At 36.3% G+C, this 18168-nt stretch overlaps 1 protein-coding gene across 1 annotated transcript in view; it reads left to right on the top strand.

Moving 5' to 3' along the window:
• LOC146562171 (voltage-dependent N-type calcium channel subunit alpha-1B-like) overlaps positions 1-18168 on the top strand; it is a 349202-nt gene that overhangs the window by 111456 nt on the left and 219578 nt on the right. Inside the window, exons 8-10 of the mRNA XM_085293681.1 lie at positions 12592-12707; positions 12894-12980; positions 16172-16255. Of these exons, the coding sequence (XP_085149807.1) occupies positions 12592-12707; positions 12894-12980; positions 16172-16255 (287 nt within the window). The remainder of the gene's footprint in view (positions 1-12591; positions 12708-12893; positions 12981-16171; positions 16256-18168) is intronic.

Here is an 18168-nt window from a genome sequence, read left to right as displayed (position 1 = left end):
TAAAAATAGTGTACATGTACATACATGTACATACCTTAATAAAAACAAGCAGGTGAGATGTTAGAACGCTTTTATTTTTGTTTTAGTGGACACTCAATACAATAGACAGCTACTGGGGTTTGGGGTTTGTTTAACCTGAGTGGCGAAAGACCGCGGGGGGGTTGAAAACGATGTGCCGGGAGTCCAGCTGTAATAATCCTCCACCTCGCTGTCTGCTGTGGAGCTGGCGGGTCACAGACGTCTGCGAAAACGTCGGAGCGCGTTTCGAAATATATGATATCTCGATAAATCGAGCAGATATTTGAAGTTTACACAGCTACATTCTCGCTTGAAAATAACTAATAATTTTGTGACCCAGAAGACTTGTGTCAAGCCAGCCTCCAATTCGAGACTTGCAGTCAAGCCAGCCTCCAATTCGAGACTTGCAGTCAAGCCAGCCTCCAGTTGATTTTACGTTCCCTGTGTATTCAAAGTATTACGGGAATGGATGTGGAAACCGGATTTCAAAATAAAAGCCAACTTCGAGTGAATTAACAGATATGTTAAGAACATAATAACATATAATTTAGGCTTTTTTTTTTTTAGAAACTCTAATGTTACATCTACATGACACAGCCTTGTACCCTAATTGTGCCCTGTCAAGGCCATCTTATTTTGGATTTAAAAGTAAAAGCCCTGTGAATCTTCATTTTTGAACTACTCTTTCAATGAATTCATAATGCTCTTAAAAGCAAAAGTCGTATTTCCAAATACTATTTGAACTTTGTATCAACACTTTCCAACCGCAGTCTTTTTCACAGTAATACCATATCAAATAAATTCTTTCTGATTTTGCTTTTCATAGTAATGGCCCTTTGAAATTGCCGATATTTGACTTAATCTCCTAACGATTCAAAATGCTCTAAAATGAAAAATTCCTGTTTCCACAGGGTAATTCCACTTTAGATCAACAGTATACAACCCCGCAGTGATACCATATCAATATCAAGTCATTCTGATTTTGCTTTCAAAAATAAAAGCCTTTTCAAATTGTCCATAATTGACCTAACTTTCAGTGATTTCAAAATGCTCTAAAATGGAAAATTCCTGTTTCCACAGGGTAATTCCACTTTAGATCAACAGTATACAACCTCACGATGTTACCATATCAATATCAAGACATTCTGATTTTGCTTTCAAAAATAAAAGCCCTTTCAAATTGTCCATAATTGACCTAACTTTCAGTGATTTCAAAATGCTCTAAAATGAAAAATTCCTGTTTCCACAGGGTAATTCCACCTTAGATCAACAGTATACAACCCCACAGTGACACCATATCAATATCAAGTCATTCTGATTATGCCTTCCAAAATAAAAGACTTTTCAAATTGTCCATAGTTGACCTACCTTTCAGTGATTTCAAAATGCTCTAAAATGGAAAATTCCTGTTTCCACAGGGTAATTCCACTTTAGATCAACAGTATACAACCTCACGATGTTACCATATCAATATCAAGTCATTCTGATTTTGCTTTTCATAGTAATGGCCCTTTGAAATTGCCGATATTTGACTTAATCTTCTAACGATTCAAAATGCTCTAAAATGAAAAATTCTTGTTTCCACAGGGTAATTCCACCTTAGATCAACAGTATACAACCCCACAGTGATACCATATCAATATCAAGTCATTCTGATTTTGTTTTCAAAAATAAAAGCCCTTTCAAATTGTCCACAATTGACCTAACTTTCAGTGATTTCAAAATGCTCTAAAATGGAAAATTCCTGTTTCCACAGGATAATTCCACTCTGTATTTACAGTATACAGCCCCACAGTGATACCATATCAATATCAAGTCATTCTGATTTTGCTTTCAAAAATAAAAGCCTTTTCAAATTGTCCACAATTGACCTAACTTTCAGTTATTTCAAAATGCTCTAAAATGAAAAATTCTTGTTTCCACAGGGTAATTCCACCTTAGATCAACAGTATACAACCCCAAAGTGATACCATATCAATATCAAGTCATTCTGATTATGCCTTCCAAAATAAAAGACTTTTCAAATTGTCCATAATTGACCTAACTTTCAGTGATTTCAAAATGCTCTAAAATGAAAAATTCTTGTTTCCACAGGGTAATTCCACTTTAGATCAATAGTATACAACCTCACAGTGATACCATATCAATATCAAGTCATTCTGATTTTGCTTTCAAAAATAAAAGCCCTTTCAAATTGTCCACAATTGACCTAACTTTCAGTGATTTCAAAATGCTCTTAAATAGAATTTTGCTGTTTCCACAGGGTAATTCCACTTTAGATCAACAGTATACAACCTCACAGTGATACCATATCAATATCAAGTCATTCTGATTTTGCTTTTCATAGTAATGGCCCTTTGAAATTGCCGATATTTGACTTAATCTTCTAACGATTCAAAATGCTCTAAAATGAAAAATTCTTGTTTCCACAGGGTAATTCCACCTTAGATCAACAGTATACAACCCCACAGTGACACCATATCAATATCAAGTCATTCTGATTATGCCTTCCAAAATAAAAGACTTTTCAAATTGTCCATAATTGACCTAACTTTCAGTGATTTCAAAATGCTCTAAAATGAAAAATTCTTGTTTCCACAGGGTAATTCCACTTTAGATCAATAGTATACAACCTCACAGTGATACCATATCAATATCAAGTCATTCTGATTATGCCTTCCAAAATAAAAGACTTTTCAAATTGCCAAGATACGACCTACTCTTTTAAAGATTTCAAAATGCTCTAAAAGTGAAAATTGCTGTTTCCACAGGATAATTTCACTTTAGGTCAACAGTATAGGTTGTAATTGATAGTACGTTTATATTTTAAGTCTGTGGAAAGATGTCATGGTTGGTTTGCAAGCTGTTTTGTAATTTCTTTATTTAGAATGACATCTTTCCACAGACTTAAAATATAAACGTACTATCAATTACAACCTAGTGGCAATTTCAGCTTCCTTTTACATCATCTTTATGATTCAATTCTGTCATAATCAATTGAGTCTGATTTTGCTTTTCAAAATGAAAACCCAATATGTGTTGAAACAGCAATTTTCATTTTTAAAACATTCTGAAATAATTGAAAGAGTATATCACATATGGACAAATTCGACGGGCCATTAATTTGAAAGGCGAAATCAGACCAACATGAAATTTACATGGTTTTACTGTCGGGTTGGATACTGTTGATCTAAAGTGGAATTATCCTGTGGAAACAGCATCTTTCAATTTAAGAGCATTTTGAAATCGTTAAACGAGTAGGTCGTCTATGGGCAATTTGAAAATACTTTTATTTTGGAAGGCAAAATCAGAGTGACTTGATATTGATGTGGTAACATCGTGAGGTTGTATACTGTTGACCTAAAGTGAAATTATCCTGTGGAAACAGCAATTTTCACTTTTAGAGCATTTTGAAATCTTTAAAAGAGTAGGTCGTATCTTGGCAATTTGAAAAGTCTTTTATTTTGGAAGGCATAATCAGAATGACTTGATATTGATATGGTAACATCGTGAGGTTGTATACTGTTGACCTAAAGTGAAATTATCCTGTGGAAACAGCAAAATTCTGTTTAAGAACATTTTGAAATCGTCAAAAAAGTAGGCCGTATATGTTCAATTTGAAAGGGCATTTATTTTGGAAGGCAAAATCAGAATGACTTGATATTGATATGGTATCACTGTGAGGTTGTATACTATTGATCTAAAGTGGAATTACCCTGTGGAAACAAGAATTTTTCATTTTAGAGCATTTTGAAATCACTGAAAGTTAGGTCAATTGTGGACAATTTGAAAAGGCTTTTATTTTTGAAAGCAAAATCAGAATGACTTGATATTGATATGGTATCACTGTGGGGCTGTATACTGTAAATACAGAGTGGAATTATCCTGTGGAAACAGGAATTTTCCATTTTAGAGCATTTTGAAATCACTGAAAGTTAGGTCAATTGTGGACAATTTGAAAAGGCTTTTATTTTTGAAAGCAAAATCAGAATGACTTGATATTGATATGGTATCACTGTGGGGTTGTATACTGTTGATCTAAGGTGGAATTATCCTGTGGAAACAAGAATTTTTCATTTTAGAGCATTTTGAAATCACTGAAAGTTAGGTCAATTATGGACAATTTGAAAAGGCTTTTATTTTTGAAAGCAAAATCAGAATGACTTGATATTGATATGGTATCACTGTGGGGTTGTATACTGTTGATCTAAGGTGGAATTATCCTGTGGAAACAAGAATTTTTCATTTTAGAGCATTTTGAAATCACTGAAAGTTAGGTCAATTATGGACAATTTGAAAAGGCTTTTATTTTTGAAAGCAAAATCAGAATGACTTGATATTGATATGGTATCACTGTGGGGCTGTATACTGTAAATACAGAGTGGAATTATCCTGTGGAAACAGGAATTTTCCATTTTAGAGCATTTTGAAATCACTGAAAGTTAGGTCAATTGTGGACAATTTGAAAGGGCTTTTATTTTTGAAAACAAAATCAGAATGACTTGATATTGATATGGTATCACTGTGGGGTTGTATACTGTTGATCTAAAGTGGAATTACCCTGTGGAAACAAGAATTTTTCATTTTAGAGCATTTTGAATCGTTAGGAGATTAAGTCAAATATCGGCAATTTCAAAGGGCCATTACTATGAAAAGCAAAATCAGAATGACTTGATATTGATATGGTATCACTGTGAGGTTGTATACTGTTGATCTAAAGTGGAATTACCCTGTGGAAACAGGAATTTTCCATTTTATAGCATTTTGAAATCACAGAAAGGTAGGTCAATTATGGACAATTTGAAAGGGCTTTTATTTTTGAAAACAAAATCAGAATGACTTGGTATTGATATGGTATCACTGTGGGGTTGTATACTGTTGATCTAAAGTGGAATTACCCTGTGGAAACAGGAATTTTCCATTTTAGAGCATTTTGAAATCACTGAAAGTTAGGTCAATTATGGACAATTTGAAAAGGCTTTTATTTTTGAAAGCAAAATCAGAATGACTTGATATTGATATGGTATCACTGTGAGGTTGTATACTATTGATCTAAAGTGGAATTACCCTGTGGAAACAGGAATTTTTCATTTTAGAGCATTTTGAAATCACAGAAAGTTAGGTCAATTGTGGACAATTTGAAAGGGCTTTTATTTTTGAAAGCAAAATCAGAATGACTTGATATTGATATGGTATCACTGTGAGGTTGTATACTGTTGATCTAAGGTGGAATTACCCTGTGGAAACAAGAATTTTTCATTTTAGAGCATTTTGAATCGTTAGAAGATTAAGTCAAATATCGGCAATTTCAAAGGGCCATTACTATGAAAAGCAAAATCAGAATGACTTGATATTGATATGGTATCACCGTGGGGTTGTATACTGTTGATCTAAAGTGGAATTACCCTGTGGAAACAGCAAAATTCTATTTAAGAGCATTTTGAAATCACTGAAAGTTAGGTCAATTATGGACAATTTGAAAAGGCTTTTATTTTTGAAAGCAAAATCAGAATGACTTGATATTGATATGGTATCACCGTGGGGTTGTATACTGTTGATCTAAAGTGGAATTATCCTGTGGAAACAGGAATTTTCCATTTTAGAGCATTTTGAAATCACTGAAAGTTAGGTCAATTGTGGACAATTTGAAAGGGCTTTTATTTTTGAAAGCAAAATCAGAATGACTTGATATTGATATGGTATCACCGTGGGGTTGTATACTGTTGATCTGGAGTGGAATTACCCTGTGGAAACAGGAATTATCCATTTTACAGCATTTTGAAATCACTGAAAGTTAGGTCAATTATGGACAATTTGAAAAGGCTTTTATTTTGGAAGGCATAATTAGAATGACTTGATATTGATATGGTGTCACTGTGGGGTTGTATACTGTTGATCTAAGGTGGAATTACCCTGTGGAAACAAGAATTTTTCATTTTAGAGCATTTTGAAATCACTGAAAGTTAGGTCAATTATGGACAATTTGAAAAGGCTTTTATTTTTGAAAGCAAAATCAGAATGACTTGATATTGATATGGTATCACTGTGGGGTTGTATACTGTAAATACAGAGTGGAATTATCCTGTGGAAACAGGAATTTTCCATTTTAGAGCATTTTGAAATCACTGAAAGTTAGGTCAATTGTGGACAATTTGAAAGGGCTTTTATTTTTGAAAACAAAATCAGAATGACTTGATATTGATATGGTATCACTGTGAGGTTGTATACTGTTGATCTAAAGTGGAATTACCCTGTGGAAACAGCAAAATTCTATTTAAGAGCATTTTGAAATCACTGAAAGTTAGGTCAATTATGGACAATTTGAAAAGGCTTTTATTTTTGAAAGCAAAATCAGAATGACTTGATATTGATATGGTGTCACTGTGGGGTTGTATACTGTTGATCTAAAGTGGAATTACCCTGTGGAAACAGGAATTTTCCATTTTAGAGCATTTTGAATCGTTAGAAGATTAAGTCAAATATCGGCAATTTCAAAGGGCCATTACTATGAAAAGCAAAATCAGAAAGAATTTATTTGATATGGTATTACTGTGAAAAAGACTGCGGTTGGAAAGTGTTGATACAAAGTTCAAATAGTATTTGGAAATACGACTTTTGCTTTTAAGAGCATTATGAATTCATTGAAAGAGTAGTTCAAAAATGAAGATTCACAGGGCTTTTACTTTGAAATCCAAAATAAGATGGCCTTGACAGGGCACAATTAGGGTACAAGGCTGTGTCATGTAGATGTAACATTAGAGTTTCTAAAAAAAAAAAAAAAGCCTAAATTATTATGTTATTATGTTCTTAACATATCTGTTAATTCACTCGAAGTTGGCTTTTATTTTGAAATCTGGTTTCCACATCCATTCCCGTAATACTTTGAAAACACAGGGAACGTAAAATCAACTGGAGGCTGGCTTGACTGCAAGTCTCGAATTGGAGGCTGGCTTGACACCAGTCCCAGAAGGAGTAATATTTAAAAGTTTTTAGCCCCGCTCGTCCGCCATTGCCGCGTTTGAGTTTTGGACAAAATGCATTCTGGGATATTAAGCTGTACCAAATCCCCACAAGTCAACACCGATGCATGCTCGATAAAACGGGCGGAGCGAGAACACATCCGGGACTTTTTCGCGTTCTCGACTTGATGCGTACTTCGAATTTCAACAGTACTTGGTCTCCGACTGATGCCGTATCACGAGTACACGAGAACGCAAGTACGCATAAGTACGCATATTGAGAAAGGCCCACGGTTTTAGTAACGCAGTAACGCAGTATTCCTATAGGAAAGTAATGGTAATCTAATTACCGTTTTTGCAATAGTAATCCCCTACTTTACTTGTTACTTGAAAAAAGTAATCGGATTACAGTAACGCGTTACTGCCCATCTCTGGTCATCAGTAATGTAATTGCTAAATATGTTGTTACATATAATAATAGCCAGCATGCCAGCAGTTAGCCTAGTGAATGTAACAAAGATAGATGACATATATCTGGCATTGGTTGCTTAATTTGGTTGAATCAAACATGTTTATATGTGTAAATCCTGTAATAACAAGTGCCTTATAATGCCTATTAAAAGCATACCTGGTAATACATGATTCACAATAATATGTTTTTTTGCAACATGTAACATATAAATGTGTTTTAATTTAAAAGCAGTTTTGGCCATCTGCAGGACAGACATTCCCATTTTTGTCATCCAAGAATTTGAATTATTTTATGTTTACATGATTTGATTAAAACTACATCATAAATCATGACATTTTTCCTCATGCTGATGCACTTAATTGTTATATTGTCATTTGGCATCATTGGTAGGCACTTATGAGTCTCATTCTGTCCTACCTGAAAGTCAGAGGATTGCTCAAAAACAGTGAAGAAAAACTAGTATGTAGAAAATAATTTATTTTGAAATATTTATACTATTCCATCAAAATATAACAATAAATTTTAAGTTGTGATTGTTGATTAATATACAATATTCAAAGACAAAAAACTAAATGAACAATTGCAGCATTCTTTGACTAAACTTAAAAATGTCAAGAATGTTGGTAAAGTTTTTTTTACACTTGCTGTTAAAGACTTATCCTTGAATATGTACCTTATATTTGCATACCAGTGGCATTTGGTGACTTAAAAAAGGATGTTAAGTATATAACAATATAAATGAGAACAGTTTAAAAGTTACTATTATTTTAATTAAAATAAAAATTAATTAATTTAAATTAATGTAGCAAGAGAACTTAATTGAATAAAATTCTTCAATTAAATGTTATTTATATAGCACACAACAACAGTTGCCTCACCTCAGTGCGCTTTATAATGAAAGTGTCTACAATAATAAAGAGAAAACCCCAACAATCATTAGTAGAGCACTATGAGGAAAAAGTCTCTTTAGCAGGAAGAAACCTCCAGCAGAACCAGGCTCAGGAAGGGGCAGCCATCTGCTGCAACAAGTTGGGGATGAGTCTATGAAGACATGACAAAGACATGCTGTGGAACTCAGCCAGAGATTAATAATAACTAATAATTAAATGCAGAGAATTGTATAAACACACAGTGGTGTTTTTGTGTAGCTTAATCTGCGTAGCAATTTAATACAAAACTTATTAATAACGTTTTATTTTGTAGTGTAATCTCCACATGCTTCCAAGCACACTCTCTGTGTATTCACTGCCTAATTTATAGTTACAGCAGAAGGTAACATAGGCCCACTAGCTGTCCCCTGGCAGACTGTGCCATGCAGCCAGAGAAAAGGGTGGTTGGGTGATGGTAGGGACGAAGTATAGTCTTAAACAGAAGCCCCTGGTCCACGACAAAGCTGTTCATGTGTCTAACTGCTTTCCCCCACTCGGCAACACAGCCGCCGAGGATCAAACTCTGGTAATTAGTGATTCTGTTCTGAGACATGAGAAGCAAGAGACACCAGTAACCATAGTCAGTTGTCTTCCAGGGGCCAGAGCAGGCGACATTGAGGGAAACTGCTGGCTAAGGCTAAATGTAAATTCAATAAAATTAATCACATTGGCAGTTATGACACCCGTTTACAATTGGAGGTCACTAAAATTAATATTGAATTAATATTTGCCAAAGCAATTTTGGACTGCGGTTTTCTCTTGTATGTGAGGAGCATGATTTTGAATTAAATTCTGGATTTAACAGGGAACCAATGAAGGGAAGCCAATATAGGAGAAATACACTCTCTTTCTAGTCCCTGTCAGTACTCGACAAGACCGCAATGATGCATTGAGTATTTCTTCTTCAGTCACCTTTCTCACTTAATAGACCTATCTGCATTGAATCACACTTGGTTATTAATCTCTGGCTGTCTTCCACAGCATGTTTTGTATCCGTATTCCTTCTCTCTCTCCAACCAGTCATGGCAGATGGCCCTGCACCTCCCCGAGTATGGTTTTGCTGGAGTTTTCTTCCTGTTAAAAGGGAATTTCTCCTCCCCACTGTCACCAAAGTGATTGCTCATAGGGGATCATATGAGCATATGGGATTTTTTCTGTGTGTATTATTGTATGGTCTACCTTACAATATAAAGTGCATTGAGGTGACTCTTGTTGTGATTTGGCGCTGTATAAATAAAATTGAATTGAATTGAAGTCTAACTATAGTTAGACTACTTTACCAATTTGAAATTGTTGGTTAAACCTGCACTTATTCAATTTGCCTGTTATATTCAAAAGGACATAACACGAGTTCCACTGCCTATGATTAAAATTTTCATATTAATGTGGTAAATAGGTGATTAAAAGTTTCTTACATCACACATTGTCTAAGGAGCTTAGAAAGAAAAGCGTCTGGACTTCTTTAAGTTCAAGCAACCTAAAGAAGTCCAGATGCTTTTCTTTCCAAGCTCCTTAGACTACAATGACCTGGATGAATGAGAACCTTTACAGACTTACATCACACATCTTGGTCAGTGTATAACTAGGCAGTTTAAATCTATATCATCATTTACTAGTAGACTTACATAATTAACATTAATTATATATCTGAAAAACAAGATGTTTAACTTTTACTTTTAAAAATACATTTAGTGGAATACACCGTGAGTGACCTTTTAGATGCACCACTGCATGTGGCAAGTATATAAGGGAAAGAAAGGCGTTTGGCTGCTGTCAGTCTGGCGCAAAGCTTACAGGACAAATTTAAAGATAGTGACAAAGTCAGCTAGCAGTTTGTTTTTATGCAGGCAGATTTAGTTTCAGCTTGGATTTAATTTAGTTGTTCTGCCACTGTGGAAAACAAAGCAGTGGTGGATGGGAGCACTTTTCTTCACATTTAAGCTTTTTGGACCCATATCTGCAAGGGCTTAAGGGGAGGGGACATGAGGGCAACAGCACAAGCCATATGTAGCACTGGTGGTGAAATACTGGTAGTGGGCATGTAAGGCCTGTTAGCACTACTTCTTGCCTTCTTTGTATGTAGTATAGGCAGTATAGTTACCTTTAACAACAATACCAGAACAGAAGGGAAATATGGGCCAGATCAGACAGATTCTAGATTCGTAGGAGCCAAGGGTGTCTGACAAGAACGCTCTAAAAGTCCTGCCTCCACACCATTTATCCACATATTAATTAAACTTGTGTTTTGTTTACATGCTTTGTATCAGTATTTATTATATTTAATTGCTTTTTATCAATATTTATTCCCATTGTGAAATGAGTATTTTAATCAAAAGTATATCAATATTTATGCTTTTAATCCCGTTTTTAACACTGGGTTACACATACATAAGCTGAGTCTCCAAAGAACAACTGTGTGTTAAATACATTTATTTTACAATTTTACAAACAGCTAATTACAACTACCTACCTACTACAACTCCACTCTTCCAGGAAAGAAAAGAAAACACTAAACTGTAGAGTGAATTAAAAAAACAGACATGGTGCAACAGTTCTCTGAACTCTGACGAAATTAAGGACGTTAGTCTGAGGAGGTGCGTTGACAGCCAATAATTGCTCTTTCAACACTTTGAGGGGCCTTCGCACATTATGTGCAAACACTAAATACTACACACTAAAATCATGATATTCCTGCTTCGCCTTGCAATCAGCACACACCAGGAAAGGCAGACCTTCATCCCAGTCTCTCTCAGAGTCAAGGCAGTTTTATGCAACCTCTCTAGTGCACCTTGTGGTTGGGGATGCTATGGGCTAGAGAGGACATGCACACTACATAAAGATTGGATGCCTGCCTGAACACTTTTGATTGAAAATTTCCCTACGTTACCTCTTTGCTGCCTCCTGTGTGTCTCGATGAGAAGGTGTAGGTCTACCAGTGATGATAATCTTTATTGATGTTTTCTTATCAGTTATTTTGTTAAGATAAATAAAATCCACTTGCTCTAGAGCTACTTAGATTTACACACTGTCATAAATGCATTTTACAGTTCACAGACAGCAGTTTTTAGTTCCAGATGTGAGTGAAACAGTTTCGAGTCATGCTATCATCAGTGTCTTTTTGCTTTTTTCCATGACATTAAGAATTCTCTCCTTTTCCTTCTTTCTCCTTCATATGCTTCTCTTTTCTTTTAATGTGAGTATGCTGACTGTACAAATAATGAATTGACAGCCACCCTACTTGACAGGTAGCACAGTGGCCCAGAGCCCTGTACCCTGTTTCTTGTCATTAGTTTGACCTTTAGCACCCACTAAAAACATTGCTGCAAACCAAATGTACCCACTCCCCACTGGTACTCCTCACAGCAGGAGTCTGCAAGAAAGAACAAAATGCCATACCTCAAAAACTACTCAGGTGCTTCAGGAACACCACAAAGGTATTTACTTGACCTCCAGTCTCCCTAGAATCCAATAAGACCTTAGTCCAACAAACTCAAATAATCCACTGCCATTGTTGCAAATAAATCTTTTATCTTGAAACAGGACAACAGAAAACTAACATTTACTGTGTAAGAGGTTTTCCAGCTGCTTGTGGTCAAAGAATTTGGCAATAATTTCTTGCTATCATCAGTCACCAGCAGTATTTCAGTATTTAAGGACTGGCTGGAAACTTCAGTTCCGTGTAAAATTTAAAGTGGGTTTTTTAAAACCCCATCATTGTGGTATGCTACTATCATCAGCTATACTATCACAAATACAAACAAATATATTGTTCACAGTGCAGGGTATTTAATGGAACCCATTCTATCTGAAAGCACGAGTATGTCCAATGTGCATGTTATTTTTAGCTTATCTTTTTTCTGTCTTGGCCCATGAGGAGAAGATGAAGTCACTGGTTTTAAATTGCAAATATTTTCTAAAACTGGCCAAGTCAAACATCATCAGACTGTGACTTGAGATAATCTCATTTCAATTAGTAAAAGAAAGAACAGTGTGTTTTACCGTTGTGACAGATAGTATTTGGTTGTCTCAGTATAAGACCATTTTTCAGTTTAGTGTGAGGGTTAGACAGGGACTTTGCCTTACCTGCTGGAAGACCGCCGTCTGTGTACCCATCAACAGCTGAATGCTCCAGGGTCTATGTTGACTTGTCAGTTTTAATAACTTTTTTTTGTGTGTGTGTGTGTGCATGTGTGTGTATTTGTGTTTTTTTCAGGGAATTTGCGAAGGAGAGAGAGCGTGTGGAGAAGAGGCAAGAATTCTTGAAGCTTCGCCGACAACAGCAAATAGAGAGAGAGTTAACTGGGTACCTGGAGTGGATCTGCAAAGCGGGTCAGAAACACAATCATATCTTTACACTGCAGGTGTAAATTTAGTTATTTATATATATATTATTTATATATATATTTATATATATAGTTATATACTGATTTTTACCGTTGGATTTCAATAACAGCTTTGCTTTACTTGATGTTAGCACTATTATGACATAATTGTTTATCATAATTTGTGTTGCAGAAGAAGTGATGCTGGCTGAGGAAGACAAGAACGCAGAAGAGAAATCTTTGGATGGAGCATGGTACAAACGAAAACACAACAACTCTGGTGAGGATTGGTATCTTCAGAATCAGTTTTCAACATTGAAAACATTTACATTTAGAACAACATGCAACCATCATTAAGAAGTTAAATATAAAAAGTGAGCTGAAATCTAAAAATCTTTGGATGCACATTATAAGACTTACAGGTCCCATATTTTTTAGGTTTAAAAAAAAAAACTATTTACGTTTATTATAGCTTTGTGTGTGGCTATGTGGCTGTGCATACATGTGCCTGTGTATGTTTACATGTGTGCTCATAGACCAGACTAGCTCTCATCTGCAACTCACCCAGGATTACAATTAACCTTTATTATGGTTATAAAGGTGGAAGGCCAATGAGATCAAAATGCAGGAGAGAGAAGGAGGCTCACTGAAGTTAGCATTGTAATATGAGTGCCCTTCATGCAGCTGTGACTCACTTTTCTGTCATTTGAATACCGTCCTGTTTTTTACTCTTCCTTTTTAAGAAATTCTCAATAGCAAACTTGAACTGTGTTATTTTACAGAACGCCAACAGCAGTAGAGCAAATTTGGGTGTTATGTCAGCAGAATGGAAAATATTTGTACAACCTAAATTCTTATGTCTTTTATGATAAATATTGCATAAACCAAACTGGAGGCCTCTGTTTTTTTTCCTCTTAAGTTTTATATGTATGGTAAGGCTGCCTCCTTGGTTTAGTTATGGTTGTTTTCCTTTTCACTTACCATATCTTCCACACTATAAGGCACACTTAAAATCCTTTAATTTTCTCAATGAAGACATTTCACCTCTCATCCGAGAGGCTTCTTCAGTTCTTCTCGGATGAGAGGTGAAACATCTTCAAGCAACTTAAAGAAGTCCAGACACTTTTCTTTCTAAGCTCCTTAGACTACAATGACCTGGATGACTGAGAACCTTCACAGACAACACAGCTTAGCATTCACTGTGTTTATGTTAGTATAATATAAACACAGTGAAGCTGGAGGAATTCAAACTTTTTTCCACTCAATAAAAGTTGAGGGTTCCCGATGGTTAGGAACAAATGCAATGGCATGGCAGGATGCTATAAACGGCCCAAACTTCAGTCAGGAATCAGGAGAACAACTGAGGTAATCCATCCACAATACGTGGTTAGTCATTAATATACTGCAACAACACGGGAATGGAGCAGCTGCCAGAGAAGTCAATATTAATGAATCAATGGTACGGAAGAGGAGGAAGAAAGAAGAATGAGTTCAGTAAAGTTTGACCTATCTGACTGTTTTGTTTCGCTTAATGCGCCTTATAATCCAGTGCACTTTATGTATGAAAACAGACCCGTGCCTTATAATCTGGTGTGCCTTATGGTCCGAATAATACGGTAAATCACTCATGGTCAAACCAGTGTTCCTCTCTGTCCTGGGTATGGACACCCTTGCAATTGGAAATATGGCAGCCTGCCTGAAGGTGCAGATACATGGTAGATTCCTGGTCTGGTGACGTACATCTTCTGTGTTAAGCCATCCACTTACCCAGAGGTTGTTTTGTTCTCCTAAGATCTAGATAATGTTTATTGTCATATAGACAGTCTGAAGCAGAAAAAGACAATGCTATTCACCAGACCCTATAACACAGGGGAAACTACACCTAGTCTGTATGGTTTTCCTAAGATACTTAAAAAGGCATAACTGTTTAAGAACTGTTAAAGGTATACTGTCAGTTCTGTCACCCCAAAATTCTCCAAGGTTCTGGATTTGGTCCTCAACCCAGAGGGCTCCAAAACACCACATTCCTGAACACAGGAATGGAGAATGTGGGAGACACCATTATGGAGGCATATGAAACAATTGCCTCTTAGGATGTTATGTCTCTTTTCACTTTGCCTTCCAGTTGCTGATGCAGTGCACATAGTCTCTAAGACATTACAGGATTGTGAAGGGTGCGCTTCACAACAGGAACACCCTCAACACCAACCAAATATGTCTGCTCTTGGAACTAAGTTTTATTTCACATGCAAGGGACAGACAGAGAGAAACATGGATCCACCATCAGCTTCCCAATTTCACCTGGCTAACTTAACAGTAAAAGTACTGTAAATGAACTAATGGCTCTGTAGTTCTCTATTTTCTCCATATTCATTAGTTCAGTTATAGTACTGTGAAAAAGTCTTGAGCCACACCTCAGTTCTTTATATACTGCTTCAAAAGACGCTCTTGTGGTCTAGAGGAATAGTTCTCCTTGCTAAAGCTCCTTTATACTTTTTTTCTTTGGACATTGGCTTCTTTCACTCAGTCCAGTCCTTGAACCTAATCTTTTTCAGACTTTCAAAAATTGTAAATTTTAATATTGTTGCTGATAGTTTTATATATAAATCCAATCAGTACTGAAAATCATTGTCAATGCCTGAAAAGTCAAGCATCAGAAAAAGAGTTAAGATTTGCTATTGATAAACATCATTCATAACTAAATGTGGTTATCCCAGCTGGGCATTTGTCAAAGTCGGGAACATGCATAAAGAATGATCCAGGCAATCTAGGACAGAAGGACCATTGCTCCTAAAGTAAACACTATTGGTAAGTTTTTATTTGTGAGGAGTATTGGAGCAGGTCAGACACATTTTTTTCAAAATAGAGTATTCTTTGGGCTTTCAACCCTCTATGCCAAAATTGGTCCACCCCAAGGATTAGCTCCACTGGTATACACAACTGCCAAGAGAATTGGTGTGAATTATACCATGGAGAAACAAAAAAAAAAAAAAATTGGCTAAGCAGATGGCACAGCACAGAAGAGCAACACTTATGGTGCCTATTTACACCTACAGGCAAGTTGCCATTTGTTTAGTGATCAGTGCAATATACTGGATAGGGAGGAAGTAGGCCCATTACAGGACTATATATAAGGACTATATAGAAATTATTTTTTGTGCAAACCCTTTTGCATTTAATATTATTATGGCTTGTGCTGGATGAAACACTTTTCCCATTGAAAATGCCGTCTCCAGACAAACAGAATCAACTTTGATTTCCTCCTTTGGATTATTGAGTTCTGTCAAGGCACAATAGCTGAAAAACTGAATATTGCGTGGCATGTGGCAGAGTGAGGAAACCCCCCAAAACAAAACAAAACCAGAAGACTATTAATATATTATTAATAATATAATATTAAAGTATATGAGCTGCTTTCTGACTTAGTTCATATTCCTTTTTTATTTTTGTGTTTCCTTGATGTATTTGCAGTGCTAAAACGGACCAGGAAGAGTAAGAATGATCTCATCAATGCAGAGGAAGGGGAGGACCACTTTACTGACATCTCATCTGTTGGTGAGGACAGTGCCTTAGATTTGTGATGGTTCTGTATGTTAAACACACAGCATATCAATTGTCCCCACTGCAAACATTTACATCTGTTAATTGTAACATTAAAACCACTGACAGGTTATGTGATTAATTTGGATTATTTGTTAAACTGCAATATCGTGCTGGAAGACCTTGGGTCTTTATATGGCTGTTGCTTTGAAATGTTGGACTTTGTAGGACTTGGTCCCCTCCATAATTGTACCAGCAGGGACATGTTTAGCCACATGGTGTCCTTAAACTGCTTGCTCTCTGGCTGGTGTCCAAAAATGAAGTGGGCTTCATAGATAATTGGGAAATATCCTTGGAAACACTGGACTTTTTTGGGAGAAATTGTGTCCATCACACTTTACATGGAGCAGCTCTCACTTCTAGAATTCTAGACGAATTTATCAAACACCCCAAAATGTGACTGTCCAAAGTTTGAGTTTACATTTTACATGCATCTCTGAAGTTTTGCTCCTCCCCACTCCTCCAATATCTCATTCCCATAGAGACTGATACTTTTCTTATACTATCAAAAGCCAAATCAAAGAATAGCAAAAATCAATTTAAGTTTACAAATATGATACCTTCATATTTATCTCTTTATCTTTCAATATAAAGTTAATTCACACAGCTGTTGTTTTGAAATGACACTACAGCTTTGTGAATAAAATAGAATCGAATTGAACTGAACAGTCTGTAATCGTTTCAGACAGTTTTGCTGTCATGTTCAGGAAACCCTTTTGCTGTAGGCAGCAGTGCCTTCCAGCAGCAGGACAATACTCCCCATCACACAGCACAAACTGCATAGGAATGTTCTGAGGGAACAAAAAAGAGTCAGTGCCTTACTTAGTTGGCCTCCACACTTCCCAGATGATCTCAGGGATGCACCACAACAAGCCTAATTTCGAGACCCACTGAACCCACAAGATTAATATATCAGACACTAAAGGAGATAACAATAGACCCTTTCCTTAATAAGTCAGAGATGCTTTGGTAATAAAAAGGGTATCAACCCAAAATTAATTTTAATATTGTTGCTGATAGTTTTATCTATAAACCCAATCAGTACTGAAAATCATTGTCAAGACCTGCAAAATCAAGCATCAGTCAAGCTTGCTTACTGTCTTAAATCAATACTATGTAATGGATACTTGAAAAGGAGTTAAGATTTGCTATTGACAAACATCATTCGGTAGATGGTGTTATTTTAATTCTGTTAAGCTGATTGCAGAAAAACAGAAAGTGAAATAAGAAAATCATAAGTAGAGGATGAAAAAGATTATACTGTTTATCAGGGCTTTCTGTGTCTTTAAAGGCTCTTAAATCTCCATCCATCCATCCATCCATTCACTTCCGCTTATCCGTTTTTAGGGTTGCAGGGTCTGGAGTCTATCCCAGCTGTCATAGGGCGAGAGGTGGGGTACACCCTGGACAGGTCGCCAGTCACAGGGATACACAGGGACAGACAACCATTCGCACCTATGGGCAATTTAGATTTTTCAATTAACCTATTCCCACAAAGTGCATGTCTTTGGACTGTGGGAGGAAGCCGGAGTACCCGGGGATAACGCAAACATGGGGAGAACATGCAAACTCCACACAGAAAGACCCCGGCCTGATGGTGGAATTGAACTCAGGACCTTCTTGCTGTGAGGCAACAGGGCTAACCGTGCTGCCCGGGTCTTAAATCGGGTCTTAAATCTATTACAGGTCTTAAATGCTTTAACTCAAGTCACTGCAGTATCTGGTGCTGCTGTTTTAGCTTAATTTGCACATGTAGATTATGCACTTTGACTGCTTAAAGACTGTGTTTGGTCCGGGGCGGAAAACATACATAAAGGTGTTAAGAAGCGGACCCAAACACAGGTCTCTTCAGAGAGAAAACAGTGAAT

This window comes from Mchenga conophoros, linkage group LG12 (genome assembly GCF_057382185.1).
Source record: "Mchenga conophoros isolate Kocher_MC1m ecotype Shallow Benthic linkage group LG12, M_conophoros_male_GT1.1, whole genome shotgun sequence".
Lineage (NCBI taxonomy): Eukaryota > Metazoa > Chordata > Actinopteri > Cichliformes > Cichlidae > Mchenga > Mchenga conophoros.
This window is presented reverse-complemented; position numbering and strand designations above follow the sequence as displayed.